The following is a 16823-nucleotide window of genomic DNA, read 5'->3' as shown; positions in this document are numbered from 1 at the left end:
ACTTGAGATGTGGCCTCAGCAGTGCTGAGTACCGAGGGACAATCACTTCCCTAGCCCTGCTGGCCACACTATTTTTGATTACAGGTCAGGATGCCATTGGCCCTCTTGGCCACCTGGGCACACTGCTGGCTCAAAACATTGAAGTCCTGAGGCACAATTGCTAGAAAAAGATTGCACATTGCAGCTTCACATGATTTTGAGTGAAGTCCTTTCTAGGGAAGGTACAGAAATAAGAGGCTGCTTTGGAGAGACAGGACTGAACTGCTTCTCCCCACGGTTTGTTCTGCCTGATAGATACAAGGAGGGTTTGCTGCAGAAAGATGGGGAGTTGACACATGTGAGGTGCCACCATACCTGGTACAGCTCTATCCGCTGCTCGGAGACCCGTGCCTTTGAGTTCTGCAGGCGGAAGACCCTGAACTCAGCCTTCACCAAGTTGGAGGCATTCTTCTCCATCGCTGAGACATCAAATCTGATGATTCGGAAGTAAAGGCTATAATAGCTTGGTGGGATGGTATCTGCAAGAAAGCAGTGTGATTGTATTACTTTTTTTTAATGATAAAATACATTGCTCTTTCAAACAGTGTAATACCAGACAGTCTCAGCAAGGGAAGTAGCTGAAGAATGATTCAGTTTCCAATGGCCAATTTAGTATTATTAATAATTTAATAAAAATTTTGAAAAAACAACTCCACGTGTTTGATAATAAGAATACCGTATTAACAGAAATTAACAACTATTTCCAACTCTATTTCAGGTCATTCATTTAAACCTCTGCTCTTTCAATCTACTTGTGGAAAATCCTGAATGCTTATAAACTGGGAAAAAACCCTAGCAGTTGCTACCTGGCAAATGCCTTCAGGTTTGCACAGAGTTCACAGGGATCTACAAAGGCAACAAATAACAGCAGTTCATCTGATCTGTATGTTCTTTGAAGTTCATTTCCCCCAAGAATATGGAGCATAAATTAGATAGCTTCAGATTTTGTTCCATATTTAGTGCTAAAAGGTTTTTACTGGAACAAAATTGTCAATCTGATTACAATGAAAAAGGCTTGGAGAGGAATAAAAAAGCAACGGAAAAGGCAAGCAGATAGTATACGTTACAAAGAGAATTACATAAATTTTGACCACTTGGGAACAGTAAAGCCATAAATGTAACAACCCCTCATATATATTGGGGGAAAGCAGAAAACCCCCCAGAATAATGGACTCAAGTCTTCAATAGTAGTGTTAGATATATCAGTTCAAAAGTCTCTCCCTCCTTCCCATCTGTAAACCCAGACTTAGGCTAAGCAGCAAGGCACTTCTGCACAACCAAGGTAAGCCTAAGGGGTTTGTTCAGCCATCGTCCAAGGCCCTTCCACCTTGTTCCAGTCAGCGGAAAAAGGAGAAACTTGCCCACAGAGGCCCTGCCCAACACCCAAACTCCTCATAGAGGAGACAGTGCAAGAGAGAATGGAAGAAAACAAGCTCAAACTCTTCAGAGAGGAGATGAAATGACTCAAAGGACTTGATAAAAATCTCTGTTCAAAACAAAGGAAAACTTTCCTCTTCTCTTACAGTGTGAAAACTGAAGTGGATAAAAAAAAATTTAAAAAAAAAGAAGGAAAATTGTATTTGGGGACTGGGGGAGCATTTTCAGCTGAGGAAGCACAGCTGTCCAACCTTCCTGAGACTTACTCACTACTGTGAGGGTGGTGAGGCACTGGAACAGGTTGCCCAGAGTAGTTGTGGATGTGTTCAAGGCCAGGTTGGAATGAGTTTTTAGCAACCTGGTCTAGTGGAAGATGTCCCTATCCATGGCAGTGGGGTTAGAACTAGCTGGTCTTTAAGGTCCCTTCCAACCCAAACCATTCTATGGTTCTTAATAGATCCAATACACACAAGATATTGTCTTCATGTACAGAGATGAGAGAAATCAAGGCCAGTATATTTACCTTTATTTCTTATTAATGGCAGTTGGAATAAATCCTTAGTAATAATGATTTATTTCTATCACTAAGACACACCAATAACTGAAAGACCTTCTTCCAGATATTTAGTGCTTCTAGACTGTTACTACCAGAACTTCTGAACAATGCAGCAGCTCCTGACTGCGTAATACTGCTCAGCTTGCACGTTTAATAACTGATTTGTTGTTGATCTTTGAGTAAGTAATTGTATCATAAATGTAGCTATGAGAAAATCTTTGACAATAAAGAAATAATCTCAGCCTCAAAATTCACATTATAAGTGAAATATGTCAAGTTCTCAAAATACTTCAAAAACTCCTCTGAAAGAGTACTTCCCAAAGCAGAGCCTCAGAATGATCAAACAGATAAGAGGTATAAATACAAACAGGAAGCCCCAGGCTTTCTTATTATTCCATTTAATTAAAGAAAGAAAAGGATTTTAGATTTTCACATCTGAAGTGTTCAAAAATAAACCCCAAGGCATCATAATCACTATTCTGGGCTACCATGCTTATTGAGAGAAAACTGCTACATTCTTATAGTGAGAACACAAAGGAAAACAGATGTAAATTATCCCTACACCAGAACTGCTCCTCTGTCCCATCAGCAACACATTAGAGCTGGTCTCTCTCAAAATACCAAAAAAAGGTCATCTGAGAAAAGCTTAATTTTATGCAGTGATGACCTTAATCTTGATATATTTTGCAAATTCTTATAAAATCTACTTGGTTCAGAGATTATATCCTAAAGGAGGATATAATAATAGAGAAATAATATCTTCATTTTTCATCTTTCCATTTTTCTGTAGAAAACTCTGAGACTACCACTTGTTCTTCAGCCAAACCTAATCCTACTAGGAATATAATTTGGCGTAATAATATGTGCATGCAAGATTGATGCTTTCAGGATGAGTTGTAAGTTGTCCTTCCCTGTCATTTATTTGAGGCATCAACCTACCATTTTGTTGGCTGTGGACAAGCCAAACTAGCAGCCAACCACTTGCCCTGGCACAGACAAACCCTGTCAATCTTGACTTTATTTTAGATTGAAAAGTCCTATTTAACTGTTAAGTGGATTTATATTTAGCTTCTAACTTATTCCTAGAACTTTCTTCTGCTATATTTGTAGGCTTTCCAGTTGTTATGTTTTTGATACTGCATATTACAAATCTGTGAATATGTATCTGAATGGATTTTCCTAAACCATTCCTGCATTTACAGTTTTTCTCCCTTTCCTATATAAAGATGACAGACAGAGAATGAATACTCTCTCAGTATGCACATTTTTGTGTTTGTGTGCTCAAATACACTGCGAACAAACACTTGCCTTCCATTGGAAGTCAGGCATGGGACACCCACTACGAGTAAGAATGAATTCTTGCCTTACAGAAGTTTTATCTCTCTTATAAGACAGTTTTACATCTTTATATGCAAAAACCCACATAAGAAATTGTAGTTCTTTATTTTGTCATTCCATGACAGTATCCACAGGAAGTCATTTGAGGAAATGGCATTATTCATACATAGATGAAAAAATTCAGGTTTTATACTACCTGGAACCCTTCCTCTGAAAATGAATGGCTGACTGCAGAATTGGGGTTTATGTGAAAATTAATCAATATTAAGACTGAGAATTGAGACTTGCAACTCTCTTTAAGGGAATTGTAAGAACACTATGGAGTCTACAAGGTTTTGGATTAACCTTTAAGTGATCTCAGATGCTGCAATTTATCTCTCTTTGTGACTCCACCTTAACCTGACAGTTGTAACAATTCAAACTCAGTTGGATACCTCTGGACTCCCCTCTGGTTTTGGCCCAATGACTCCAGTAGACGCCAAGATGACTCTGATCAACTTAGTCTGCAAACACCGTTACCCTGCTGCAGATCAGACTCCTTAAGTATTCTTTGAACCATTACCATTAATGAGTGGAACTAAATCAATATGTTTCCTGGAGCTGGGAAAACACAGATTTCTTTTGTTTTGGAGAGAAGGAGAACAGTAAATGCAATGAAAGATTCCATTTTTATAATCTTTAAACTACTCATTAATTCAGTCCTCAAAAAACCTGAAGACTTCCAGCTGTAATATCATAATCACAATCATCACAGTACAGTTGAGACAAGAGTTATAAAACACAGTTGGAAAAGGTGAAGGCAGCATCTCTCCTCCTCCTCCCTTTACACTACTAAACACTGAGCATCACATTTTTAGCTTTTTTTTCCTTGAACGAGCTAAAACTTCATCAGCTGCTTTACACAGGACAGTCTGAACTGCCAGGTTAAAATGTACTCTGGTATGTTAGTGATTAAGTGCATAAGGACACTGTGGTTTCTGTGCTTCTTACTGACTTCGTTCAATGTCCAGCATCCTCTTAAGCTTCTGTGCCAGCAACTAGGACAGAAAGCAGCCCTGCTCTAACAGAGCAGAAAAGCACTGATGGGAGGGGTGCAGGAGACATATCCCAAAGTACTCAAGTCTGCAGTATTGCTCCAGGTTGGAACACTGTCAACAGGAGAGACTGAACACATCCTCTGACCAACCACCCAAAACAGCATGTAGGCCCCCAGGAGCACCCAGGAGGAGAGCGAGATGGAGTCGAGTACCCTTAGTGGGAATGGAAGGAGTTTGCTTCATGCTGAAGCTATTCCCCAAATCAGGAATATCCTGCATAAAAGGATGACACTTTTGCCTTGCACAGTTACATTCGATGAACTAAGCCCTGCATTTCCACAGCTTTCCTCACAAGTACTGTATGTACTGACATTTCAGGAGAAACAAAACACTCTGTTAGACACAGCTCTTCTGAGAGTTGGGCTTTTGTTCTGGCGAGGAAAAAGACCTAAATTCAATTGTATCCAAATGAGGCTTTTTTTCCCCTCTGAATTTTCATTTCTGCTATTGAAACAAAAAGAAATCAATTACATGCACAGCCCAAGTTAGGAAATGTAAACAACTTTTCTTTTCTCGTTGGAAGAGGCCAGACAGGCCGACTTCACACATACACCCACACTGGAAAGGCTGAGACCTTCAATCTAATCCTTCCATCAAGGGCTTGTAATAAATGTTCCAAAGATTTATTTTTATTCCCTTTTGTGTTTATTAAACTTTGGAGGGTTTCTTTTCCTTTTTCTTTTCTTTCTGGTGCTTTGCCCATTCTTTATTATGGCAGCTACAAAACATGGAGTGCCCTTTTCCTCTTGCTCTCTTTTTTTTTCCCCTCCTCATCTTTCTAACTGCAGTACATGAATGACCGTGTAGTAGGCTTTGAAGCAGCACATGCAAATATTTGTAAGAGTAGCTTGATTGTTATTAAATGCAGTTGTTATGCTTTCCACACTCTGGCAAGCTTCCCTAGATTCTCTAACTATTAGGACCATTTAGGCTGTTTAGATTTCAGTGCACTGATAGCAAACTCTGCATTTTTTTTCTAACAAGCAGCATAATGTGACATCGTTTCTTCCCCTGTGTGAATTTCACTCTCGGCTCAACATGCAGGTCCCTGCCACAAGCTGGGTCAGGCTGCCTTTAAGGACATCCAGACATGGTGAGTCAAGCAGCATGCAGAAGACTGCTGGAAGGATGAACAGCTTGTCAGCTGTGACGGCGTATCTTTCCAGCAGGATCCCATCCTTCTTGTCAGGCACAGTTGGGTCACAAATCCTTTCCTCTTTTCCAAGGAAAGTCTCTCCAAGAAATTAGAAACTTGTTAAATGCATCTGGGCTCCAAAAGCCCAAGGATAATTCTGCTGCTCACCCCTCCTGATCCTGACCTGACTGCAAAGCCCCACTGGAAACTGCCTCTCTGCAATGAAAGGGGACCAAATAATGGAAGATACGGGTCATATTCAGGAACTGAGACAGAGGCACAAAGTAGTACCTGATTACCAGATTTTGTGACTGTTGAACCATTTGCTATTCCTCTTTTGAAACACACTAAGATCTATGACAATATATGAAAAGTAAATAACCCCAGGACATTCCATATTGAAGAGATAGGCACAATGAGGCAAAGATGGAATTTTCTTAAGATATGTTTATGAAATTATGTACTCTTTATTTAAAATCTGACAAGAGCTTTCTGGTTCTGCTGATACTTCTCATTGCTTCACCAAGCCTGAATCAAAAGATGACTAGCAAAAGCTATGACCTCAATAGCAAAGTGATCTGGTAGTCTGGTTTGCAGTTACCCAAATAGTTCATTCCCTCAAGGTACTCCTATTGCTCAGGAGTTCGATGGACTTTGACAATCTTACATAATTGTCTTTTGTAGTCTTCATTTCTGTAATGGTGGAAAACATCCTGCAGTTGCCTTTGGGTCAAAATGCAACTGGCATAGTAAGGACACTAACAGATTGTAATTAGCCACTGGAGGATCATAGGATCAAGTTTAATTTCAGGTTTAAAATTCTTACAAAGACAAGTTGTAAAATAAAACTCAAGTCATTGGTGGTGTAGCAAAGCTGCTGCATAGGATTCTTAGTACAAAACATCTTAAGTCCTGGCTTTTTGGGTCATTGTAAAGATGCAGAGAAAAGGACATCTTATTACATATTTCCTAAATTTGCGTCACTTCATCTCCACTGGCATGTTGGAGCTGGTTATGAATCTCATAGTGGGCATAAAACCCTGTTAAGAAAACTACCATTGCTGTTTTAAGGCTGCAACAATACAACTAATTTTGAAGACTTTTTTGGGGGGTGGGGAGGGGGTGGGGAGGATTGTTCCCCCTGGCCTGGGTCAAATCATGGTGCAAGTTTAATCTCAACTGTATTTACATGCTGCAGCTGAAACTGGCTTTGGGTGTTCCTTAATTTGGTCTGGAATCATAGAATCATAGAACTTAAGGGTTGGAATGGACCTTACAGATCATCTAGTCCCAACCCCCCCTGCCATGGGCAGGGACACCTCCTCCTGGTCCTGGAGACTATTGTAAGAAGGGCTGCAATTGTGCTATACCGTTGAACTGTCTGATTTAAGTGAATCTTAACAGCCAGAAAGCCCTCATTCAAATACTTTTTTTTTTTTCCACTGGGCTTTCTGCCACCCTTTCACAATTATCCTCATGAAGCTACTAGTCTTTGTAGGCTCAGTCCGAAACACCATTTAGCATGAAAAAAATCCACCCTACTCACATCAGCCAGAAAGAAGGAAGAGAAAATATCTATCTTGAACAAGCAGTGATGGCTTCTTCTCTATTCCCTCTCTTATGGGTACCATATGAAGAAAAACCACTGGACCAACATCAGATATATGTTTGTTCACCAGCTGTGAGGTGTAACACAAACAGCCAAGAAGTCTGGGCTACAACAGATGTCCAAAATGAACCTTTTCTGAAAAAGATTACCGACTACTCCATCACCCAAAAGGCAAATGTGAGTAAAATTTAATCCCAGAGAAAAGCTGTAGGAGCATTCTGCTTTAAGAAATGACCAGAAGAGTCAAAGTCCTTGTGATCGTTCTCCTGCGAATGACGGGAGGCACTGCTGCCTCATACACTCCTGCTTGCAATGGAATGGAGAGTTAAGTAAGGTGTAGGCTCCCAGAGAAAAAACCCAACCTGTCCCCCAGTCACTGCTCATGTGCAAAGAAGATTTGAAAATCTGAACGTATTTCAGCAGTGGAAGAAAAATACTTAAGAAAAACATACATACAAGATTCATGATTTATTTTGGAGGAAATCAGTCACCTGTGCTGAATGTCCTGAGCATACAGTAAACACTTATGGAACATACAGGAAGACACCTGAAAATTAGGACTACAGACTGCATTGCATGAGTTTATATCTTCAGACATATGCTAGGATGAATCAGCAAAGAGACTGCAAAAACTTGTTTCAACTACTTACAGTCCTGAGACAACTACAAGACACAGTCCTGGTCTTTTACAAAGCCTCCTGTCCTGAGGGTGTGCTCTGTTTAGTAAGACCAAATTCCTCTAAGAAAGTGCACTTTTCTTCTGCAGCTCTGAAGAAAGCAAGGACTGCCCAGAAGACCACTTCTGCTATAAAACAAAACTCTCTGAGTATTAACTTCTAGAAGAGTCTGACCGAGCACTGAGCCTCTAATCAACTGTCTGGATCCAAACTTCTGAAGCTGGAGGAGGATCAAAAGCCTGTTGAAATCACTGAAACCTCTGGCTAAAATGAAAGGGGAAACTGTCCGGTCCCTTTCAGGAACAGGAAAACAGAACTCCAACCCAAGCAGACTTGGTGTGACCACTGCCAAATACTCCTACTTTTTAAAAAGCAGCGTCAAGTCCCTCCCAGGGCATGGCCCATCTCGGGACAAAGCAACACATGTAGCACTTCCCCATGCCTAATTCCTCTCTCCCAGCAAGAAAGGCTGCCTATTTGCAAAAGCTGGAGTAGTTGGAAATTGAGGTAAACCAGCATCTCACATGGCAACACCTGTGAGTCCCTCTGAGGTGCCTGGTGCTCAGCAGATACCTCCTGCTCCTGCCTTTGTAACTTCTTGCATATGAAACTCCTGAAGAAAAATTCCCTCATGTGACCCTACTAGACCCTCCTTTCTGCTTGCCTTTAAAGCTTTCCAGGTTGTTGGCTTGTTTTCCTGTATCCACGCTGAAATGCAAGGGTCGGGTAATGCGAACAATACTGACACATCACATGAGATCTATTTTCAGGTCTAAATTTTGAGCCATTTGAGCAATGCTTAAATGGGGTAACTTGAGCCATTTGAGCAATGCTTAAATGGCGTAACTTAACTACTCAGGAGTATTCCGGAGAGCATTAAGCGCTGAATTTTCCACTCTGGACCATCTTTCAGCATATAGAAATCTCCAAGCATTTTAGAAAGTTTTAAAAGGTCTGAGCTCAATTCTCCTCTTCCCAAAGTCCTTTTTACACATTACCTGTCATGCAAAGGAGACAAAGAGGAAATGTAAACACAAACCATACTGCTATCTTTGTTTCTCAACAAAGGAATCTTAATCTTGTGGCAGGTTAAAACATATGGGGTAAAGAAATGGCACAACAGCTTGCTCTTTCACACACAACCCCCCTAGAACCTCACTACTGCTTATGCAACACTGCAGTTTTAATAGTGAGAGAGAAAAGCACATCTTCAGGTGTGTTCCTCACTTCTGGGTTGGATGCCATCATAGCAAGGTGATGACCATGCATTCCCAACAGAAGCTGACTGATCCTGTTCTGGTGGAAAGATGCATGACAAACTAAAAAAAACCCTGCTGTGTCTGTCAACAGGCATTACAACAAGGTATAGAGTTACCAAAGCCTCTTCAAAACCTGAGTGAAGTTTTGGACCCACTGAAGTCACTGACCAAACATTCTCATCACTTTCAAAAGGGCCAGGAATTTACCCTCACATTTGCAAGCACAGAGAAGATTTTCAGCACAAGAAAACTCTGCCTCCTGTTCTCTCTGAATCTAGTTTGCCAACAAAAGGTCTTTCAGCTTTCAGCAGTTATTTTGTGAACATTCAGGGAAGAAGAACTCCTTTCAAATCCCCATCAGGCTCCTTTGAATGAAATCCCAGGTTATCATGTATCACCGCTAAAATCAAATATGTAAATAGATGTGTGTTGTGTTTGGAAACTTCTCAGGTATGTACTTCACTATTCTACTTACACTGGAATGTAAGAAAAATACTCTTAGTGTCTTTCATCTCTCTCCATGAAAGGCTGCTCCTCTTTCAGCTAGGAATCATAAGCAAGAATACAAGTAAAATTGCCTAGCTCATCTTTCAAAAAAAAAAAAAAAAAGGAAAAAACCAGAAAAGTAGGAATCATAAGCAAGAATACAAGTAAAATTGCCTAGCTCATCTTTCAAAAAAAAAAAAGAAAAAAAAAAAAAAAAGGAAAAAAACAGAAAAGAAAAAAAAGGGAGGGGCAAAAAGAAAAACTCACCAGGGAACACAAACCTTTCACATTGGCAAAATAAGACCCGACTTGTTGGCACTGTTCAGCTGAGGTTTTATGGCTGCAATGACCTCAGCAATTGAAATCAGAGCAAATCAACCTTCCACCGTTCACAAGACTGACCAACATTTTTCCTCATGAGAAAGACAGTTTTCCTCTTCCATTTCCCAATCTCCTTCTAGTTGCATGCTACTGAAGTGATACCTTCAGCAGCAATCTGTAACAAGAGACTCTCCATTGGCAGGCTGAAGAGGCAGACATGATCACCAGCCCAGCTGCACCAGTTGTATATTGCACTGCTTTACACAGAGACACTGGCATGCTGACTACAGTGCCTGAAACCCCCTAAGCAGTCAGCAAAACCCTCCCAAACCCAAGTCACCTCAAACAATTTTTATCTAAGAAAACATTTTGCCTTCTCAACACCAGATTAGGTATAAGGTTAGATTTATGTGTGTGTGAGTAAGTCTATGTATGTTTTTTATATTTTTTTAAATCCTACCTCTTCCTGGCACCTTTCTGATGAATTTCACTTGCACTAACAGCCCATCCAGCAGGATTAAAACTGGCTTCAAAGTGTTATCTCAGTGCCATTTTACTAATGAGCTATAATATATATTGTGCAGACATACTTTTATTGAATCCATCAAACTCATACAAAAAAATTACTTCTGTTATAAATCTATTCTCCCTGTCAGTCTACAAGAGGAGCTTGGCATGCCTGAACGCAGCTGTGCACACTCCTCATCTCTCCCTCCCCCCAGCTCCAAGGTTTTTGCAGGCATTGAAGCCAAGGCGGCAGGTGGGATGAGGCACCCTACAGCCCTGGCGGCGCCTGCCGCTCATGGGCAGGATGCCCTGCAGTCACAGTGCTGCACAGCCTGGGTGAAGAAAGCAGCACTCCTCCAGCAATGACCCTGCAGGGTCAGGCAGCTCACAAGAGCCACGGGACAGTGAAGGACAACACAGGTCAGGTCCCCCTGGAAGTGGGGACCAGGGTGGTCTTTTGGGGACCCCTAAAGGCAACTCTGGTGAGGAGGATCATGATCAAGCCTGATCCTTGGACAGAAACACAAACATATGCTTTCAATGCTAGAAATCAGGCTTTTACTCCTTTACTTCTTTTAAGGCAAGCTGTGGTTACCCATCATATGTCTATGTCTGTAAAATCAGGCCATTCACCAAATGTCAGCTTGGTACAGCTTGCACTTTGACAGCAAACATGCTCATCACAGGCTCTGACTTGTGCCTTTAGTGCTGGATGACTTGAGCTGGGTTTTAAGCATCTCCATTTTAATTTTCTGTGTAAAAGGGCTACTAATCACAAGCACTGTTATGAAATCCAAGAGGATGGCTGGAAATCTCTTGGATATGTACTAAGGATTCTATACTGCCATGGCAATGTAACTATACAAAAATCTACTTTATAAAAAATGTACCACTGCAGAACAAAGCTGTGTCGGACAGAAAAAAAAACACAACTGGAAAACATTTTGAATTATTTAAAGAACTAAGAAAACTTTCCCCAAATCCAATTTTCTCCAACAGTGTCACAACAACCACAAAGCCGTCATACATGACAAACTCAGTGGTGTTGAAATCAAGGAAATGGCAGTGAAAAGACATTCTCAGGCTATTTCACAATTCAGTTTAAGCTATTCATATTGCTGTGTTTATGTGTCTCTCTACCTTAGCACAGAATAACGAAAGCATCACTTCTCTTGTTTTCAAGTCCAATGCTTTACTTCTGCTCTTATACATCTGCAGGCAGTTCAACCAGCTGAATGTATGTGAGATAAGTGGTAAAACCAGTCTGAATATTTAGTAAAATAACAGGGCAAGAAGCCTACCACTCTGCTTCAGAATGCATAGGCATTGGCTATACTTCAAACAAAGTCCTGCCAAAGTCATCCTATGAGCTTTTCGATGCAGTCATGTGCTTAAAGATTTCCTGCCTCAGAGTCCCTAGCAGTGAGGGTGAACAGGGTAAATCCAGTCCTCATGAGGAGAGCCCACAGGAACAAATCCTTCATGCACCTCACACATGCAATGTGATTACTGTTACTGCTTTCCTAACCTACTCAACTTGTGTATTGGAAAGGGCTCCTCTGTGCAGGAGCAATAGTGGGTGATAGCTTTCCTGCCCATGCTATTAGTGCCCTTCCAGTTCATACTCCTGCTGGGAGAGATGAAAATGAACATCAGCCTTCTGTGAGCATACAGTGATTGCTCATCCCATTTATCTCAAGCTGTCCAGTGGACAGCCACCTGCTACTAACAATCTCCAGGCCTACTTAGCCTGGATTACATTGCAGTCTAGATAGAGACATCCAGCCTCCCCCAATTTTATTTTATTTTTTTTTAACAAGGGAAGAGGGTACAGTTTCAACTGACAGAACTCGGTCAATGTAGGTCCCTTGCACAGAGATTAAATTAAATAGTGCATTCCCACAAACCCCAGTAGGGCAGCAGTCTTTGCTCTGTCATGGATGACTACTGACTCAGTGTGTACTATAAACCAAGTTGTCCCAAGTTGCTTTTCCCATTAACATGGGCCTAGAAAGGGTAGCATGTTACTGCCAAAGGTTTGGAGCACAAAGTCCTGCCTGTTACCTATGGCTGCAGGTTACCACACATAAGGCAATGTACCTTTGAACTGCTGTTTCCTGAACAAACTGTGAACTCCCCTTTTCCTCCCTCTATCTGTATACTTATGCAGTCCCATGACCACAGTTTTTAAGTGCACATCTATCATTCATCGCAGTTGGTGGTAGGTCTTTTACTTTTGCTGCCTCATCTCACTTGGAGCTCTCCCATCACTTCATTCCTTTAAACCATTCAGCCATTTTCCCTCTTCAATTAGTCCCTTAAAACTTTCCTTCCTCTTTACGCTTACAATTATTCTTTCATTAGTGCATTTTGTGGTGCCCTCTAAGGAGAACAAAATGAAATAAACCTCTTTCCCCCCACAATTACACTACCATGATCTAAACAGTGGAATAATGTTCAGCTTGTAAGAAACTGAGCCAATGTACAGATTGATAATGAAGGAACACCATCAAGTTTCACACTCTCATGGAAGGGGAAGAGAGCATAAGTGAACATACAGTCATAAACCATAGGAAATTCAATCAGTTTCTTCAAATGAAAGTTGCCTGTGAGAATAGTTTCCAGGTCTGTGGTTTTAATTACTACATAAATGAATGGAAAACAGGATTAAGGAATTTGCACAATTGTTACACATCATATTTGGAATCGTAGCATTTTTTTCGGCTACAATAGCATGAAGGCATAATCCAATAAAGTCCAACTGAACTAGATCCAGCTTCTCCCTGATATTTCAGTTTGGTAAACAAGAATCTGAAATCATTCTCCAGCAACATTCACATGGGACTGAAACATGCAATATTGGGGGAATTTTGCAAAGCTTCCTCATTTATACTTAGGCTTTGGATTTTATGCTTTGCACCCATTAAACATGTTTATGAGTCCCAGTTTTTCAGCTTCTCTCATTTATCAACTCTGTTCGTAAACAAGATTTCAAGCACCAACTGAACCATGGACCACGATCTCCTCTGAAGGACAAGTCCCCTGAGTAGATAAAGCTATCTGAGAACCAAAGCAAAGCATGTACAAGAGCAAAAGTGCTGTAACTGCTCTTGTGCTCTCATAAGAATCCATTCATGTCTGCAAACATGAAAGCTTTGGGCTTTTCATCAACAGCTAAAGTAAGCTTTTCTTTTTTTCTCTCCTTCCTTTTTCTTGCTTTTTTCGTACTGCAATGCATGTTGATTTCAGCCTGAGATTAACTGCCTGAGTTCTTTACATGTCTTCATGTAAGTCAATTACCCAGGAAGAATTTAGCATGCTGTACCAGTTCATTCAAGCTTTTCTCCTTCAAGCTTAAAATCTCCCTGTCTTCTCCTTCACAAACCTGCTCTTCATCTCCAGCTGAAATGAAATCTGGTAAATATTACACTTACAAGGTAAGCACCTAGACCTCAGCAGAATCTCTTCTTGGCATCTCAACACATGTACTTTGCTGCATAGTGCCAAACAGTATTTGAGTGGCTTTATACAATTCAAATAAAGATACTGAATCACAGGACTGAATAAACTTGACCAATTAAAACCACAGTTAAGAGAAATGTCTTCCTAAGGAAAGAGACAAGTGCTTTGTGCCATTTTCAGAGTCCCTGAAGAGCAGAGTGTCTCAAATAAACCTGAAACATATATTTACATTTTTGTTATCATCCTTCATAAATGAAAGACAAGATAAAGATGTCATGCTTCATCCTCCTGTAGGAGCCTTCCCTGTCCCATTATCATCTGCACAACAGCAAGGACCAACATGCAGACCTCTGGCATCCTAGAACAGGGTTTACAGGATAGCACTGGGATGCAGCAGAAGGCCTTTCAAGGATGGAGGGTTCTGGCCCACTTTTGGCTGCTGCCCTGCTTACACCCAACATGCCCTACGACTGAATGAACTAGGGAAGCCAGACTGAAGGCACCTGCACACAGCTGTGTTCCACAGCTATGAAGGCAGAAGCAGATGCATCTACCTAGCCTTTTCCTTGCATATGAAAAATACCACTGATCTTGAAGAATAAGAATAGTGTCATATAGCAAAAATTAAGTTCAAAGTCTCATTGTAATCAAACATTATTGCCTGGCATCACACAGCATGGTTTGGGAAGAAAAACTCCAAGCCTTTCGCATCTGCTAACGTAGGGCTGTGTCCACACAGGCTCAGTCTTGACAAATGCTAACTTCCAAGGTCTCTGCTCAGAACTGCAAGACCCCCTAAGGCTGTAAGAGCTCTTCTGAATTTAATATTTGCTTCTATTAATGTAAGTGCATGGAACAGATGCTTCACATCCAGCACAACAAGTTAGGTAGAGACAGCATTCTCAGCTTTAAAACTTCTCTCCCATGAGAATGCAATGGCTGGCCATGTCTGCATACAAACAGGTACTTAGCTCCAAATGATACAACTGGCTACATTGTACAGCTTCTTTAAGTGAGATGCACCGCCTTGTTCAAGAAGTACTTAGAGATCAGGATGGGGTAAAATAATAATACAGCACGTATAATTCAAAATGCAGGCAAGAAGTAAAGACATCTTTCTCCTTCCAAAGCAGTTGGTAGTCTCAGAACTTTCCCTATGGCACTGTAAATAAATGTAAATAGACATTTCTCTTACTGCAAATTACAGCACTGTCTACCTAAAAGGTTTACCTGGGTGAAGCTGTAACATTGTTGAATGAGTAATGTCTGCGAAAGAAGCAAAGAGAACCCAACTAAGACTTCTACATAATACATGGAAAGTAGAGGTGTGCAATATTTCCTCTGAGAGGTGGCACTAATAACAGGAGTCATCTTATTCGGTGACGGAAGGTTTACCTCAAAAATGACTTTACTAATCTACATGGTGCTCACATACCTTGAGGCAGAAAGTTATGCCTTCCTAACCTAATCCTCAGAAGCACGAAATCCCACTCTGCTCTGCCTGAGGAGTGCATTTCCTCGAGAGGATAAAGGAATGAGGACCTCTCCATTAATGACATGCACTAAGGCTAAACAGAATGCTAAAAAAGACCATTCATTAAAACACCAGTTGAAGAATCATTTTACCATTAAGCTTGGCCATCCAAACTGCTCACAGGTAATAAGACCCTACCGGCAGGCGTGCAGAGGACAGTGCCTTGCCATGGTCAGCCACTGCGACTGACAGGGAAGGGCAACAGCTTTCCCACCTTCTCCTGTCATGAAGGCGAGACAGCCAAGGCAGTAGACCTCAGCTCAGTATCAGACAAGAAAGAAACACAAAATATTGCTAAGTAATAGCTCCGTTTCAGTCTCTCCTTGTGGATACCATATCTGGAACTGGACCGAAATGCAGGTTTTACCTCTCGACATTCAAAGCAGAAACAAACAAAATCCCTTGGAACATGAAAAGACACAAATAATCATCACAGACGTTTATGCAAGAACCTCTGACTAGCAGCAAGATGTGGGAAGACCACTGCTTCTCTGACCCTGTTGTTCCATTTGAACTTTTTTTAACCCAGTGCTAGAAATGTTCTATATACTGATGACTAAAAGTATTTAACATTCCAACAGTCTACTTTTTGCTGACAACCACCTTTTTCCAGTCTGATCTAAAATGTGGTCTCCAACCTTTACTGGTCCAAGAGTGAGTAAATGGCCATTCTGAGCAAGTGAGAGCCTCCCTAGCTCGCTCCAGAACAGTGATATGGTTTCAAAAAATTTAAGAAATGTATTGCCAAAAAAAACTAGTCAGGAGTTCCAATATTTCTTACTGCTATTACAAAAATTTGCTGTTTACAATAATCTTAAAAAAAAAAAAAAGAGAAAAAAGCATACAAAAAGGAAAAGGAAAAAAAGAAGAAAACGAGAAGAAAAAAGAAGGAAAAAAACAAAAAGGAAGAAAAAAGATTGTTTTTCTGAATCATTTCAACATAACATAGTACGATATCCTAGACAGTTTTCTGAGTTTTAAAACCATCCCATTTCAAATGTTAATGTAAATCTGGAAAGTTGCCTTGTCTGGAGTAAAATCATATACAGATTGGAAAAGGATTACGTTTTTTATTACAGTATACACACTTTTCATATTTTAACCTTCTAGTGTCTGAGATAGAAGAAAATTGGAAGAGTTGGGAGTAAGGTGAACAGTGAATGGTAGAGTTTACTACAACGGCTGCTGCCACAGATATGGACTATCTCTTTGGATTATACAAGGTTAACTGAGCATTACAGACATGTGACTTACAGTGTGGCCCCTCCATGTGACAGACTAACATGTGAAGAAATGGCAGAAGTTCACATCGTAGTGGCCACTCAGTTTTTGCCTCTTCAGCTATTCGTAGCTGTGTGTTCAGGTTTACAAGGCTAGAGTAGTTTTCCTGTGTCCAAATAAATGAGCTAGATGGATCCAGCTGGAT

The 16823-nt window shown here is 40.7% G+C and overlaps 1 protein-coding gene across 2 annotated transcripts in view; it reads right to left on the bottom strand.

The window, feature by feature from the left end:
- Nucleotides 1-16823, bottom strand: part of TGFB2 (transforming growth factor, beta 2) — a 59210-nt gene that overhangs the window by 19345 nt on the left and 23042 nt on the right. For both annotated transcript variants that reach the window (XM_009084090.1, XM_009084089.1), the window contains one exon: nt 355-518. In XM_009084090.1, the coding sequence (XP_009082338.1) occupies nt 355-518 (164 nt within the window). The remainder of the gene's footprint in view (nt 1-354; nt 519-16823) is intronic.

The sequence above is a fragment of the Acanthisitta chloris genome, unplaced genomic scaffold (genome assembly GCF_000695815.1).
Source record: "Acanthisitta chloris isolate BGI_N310 unplaced genomic scaffold, ASM69581v1 scaffold26991, whole genome shotgun sequence".
Classification (NCBI taxonomy): domain Eukaryota; kingdom Metazoa; phylum Chordata; class Aves; order Passeriformes; family Acanthisittidae; genus Acanthisitta; species Acanthisitta chloris.
The sequence above is the reverse complement of the archived record's forward strand: the minus strand, read 5'-3'. Positions and strand labels throughout refer to the sequence as shown.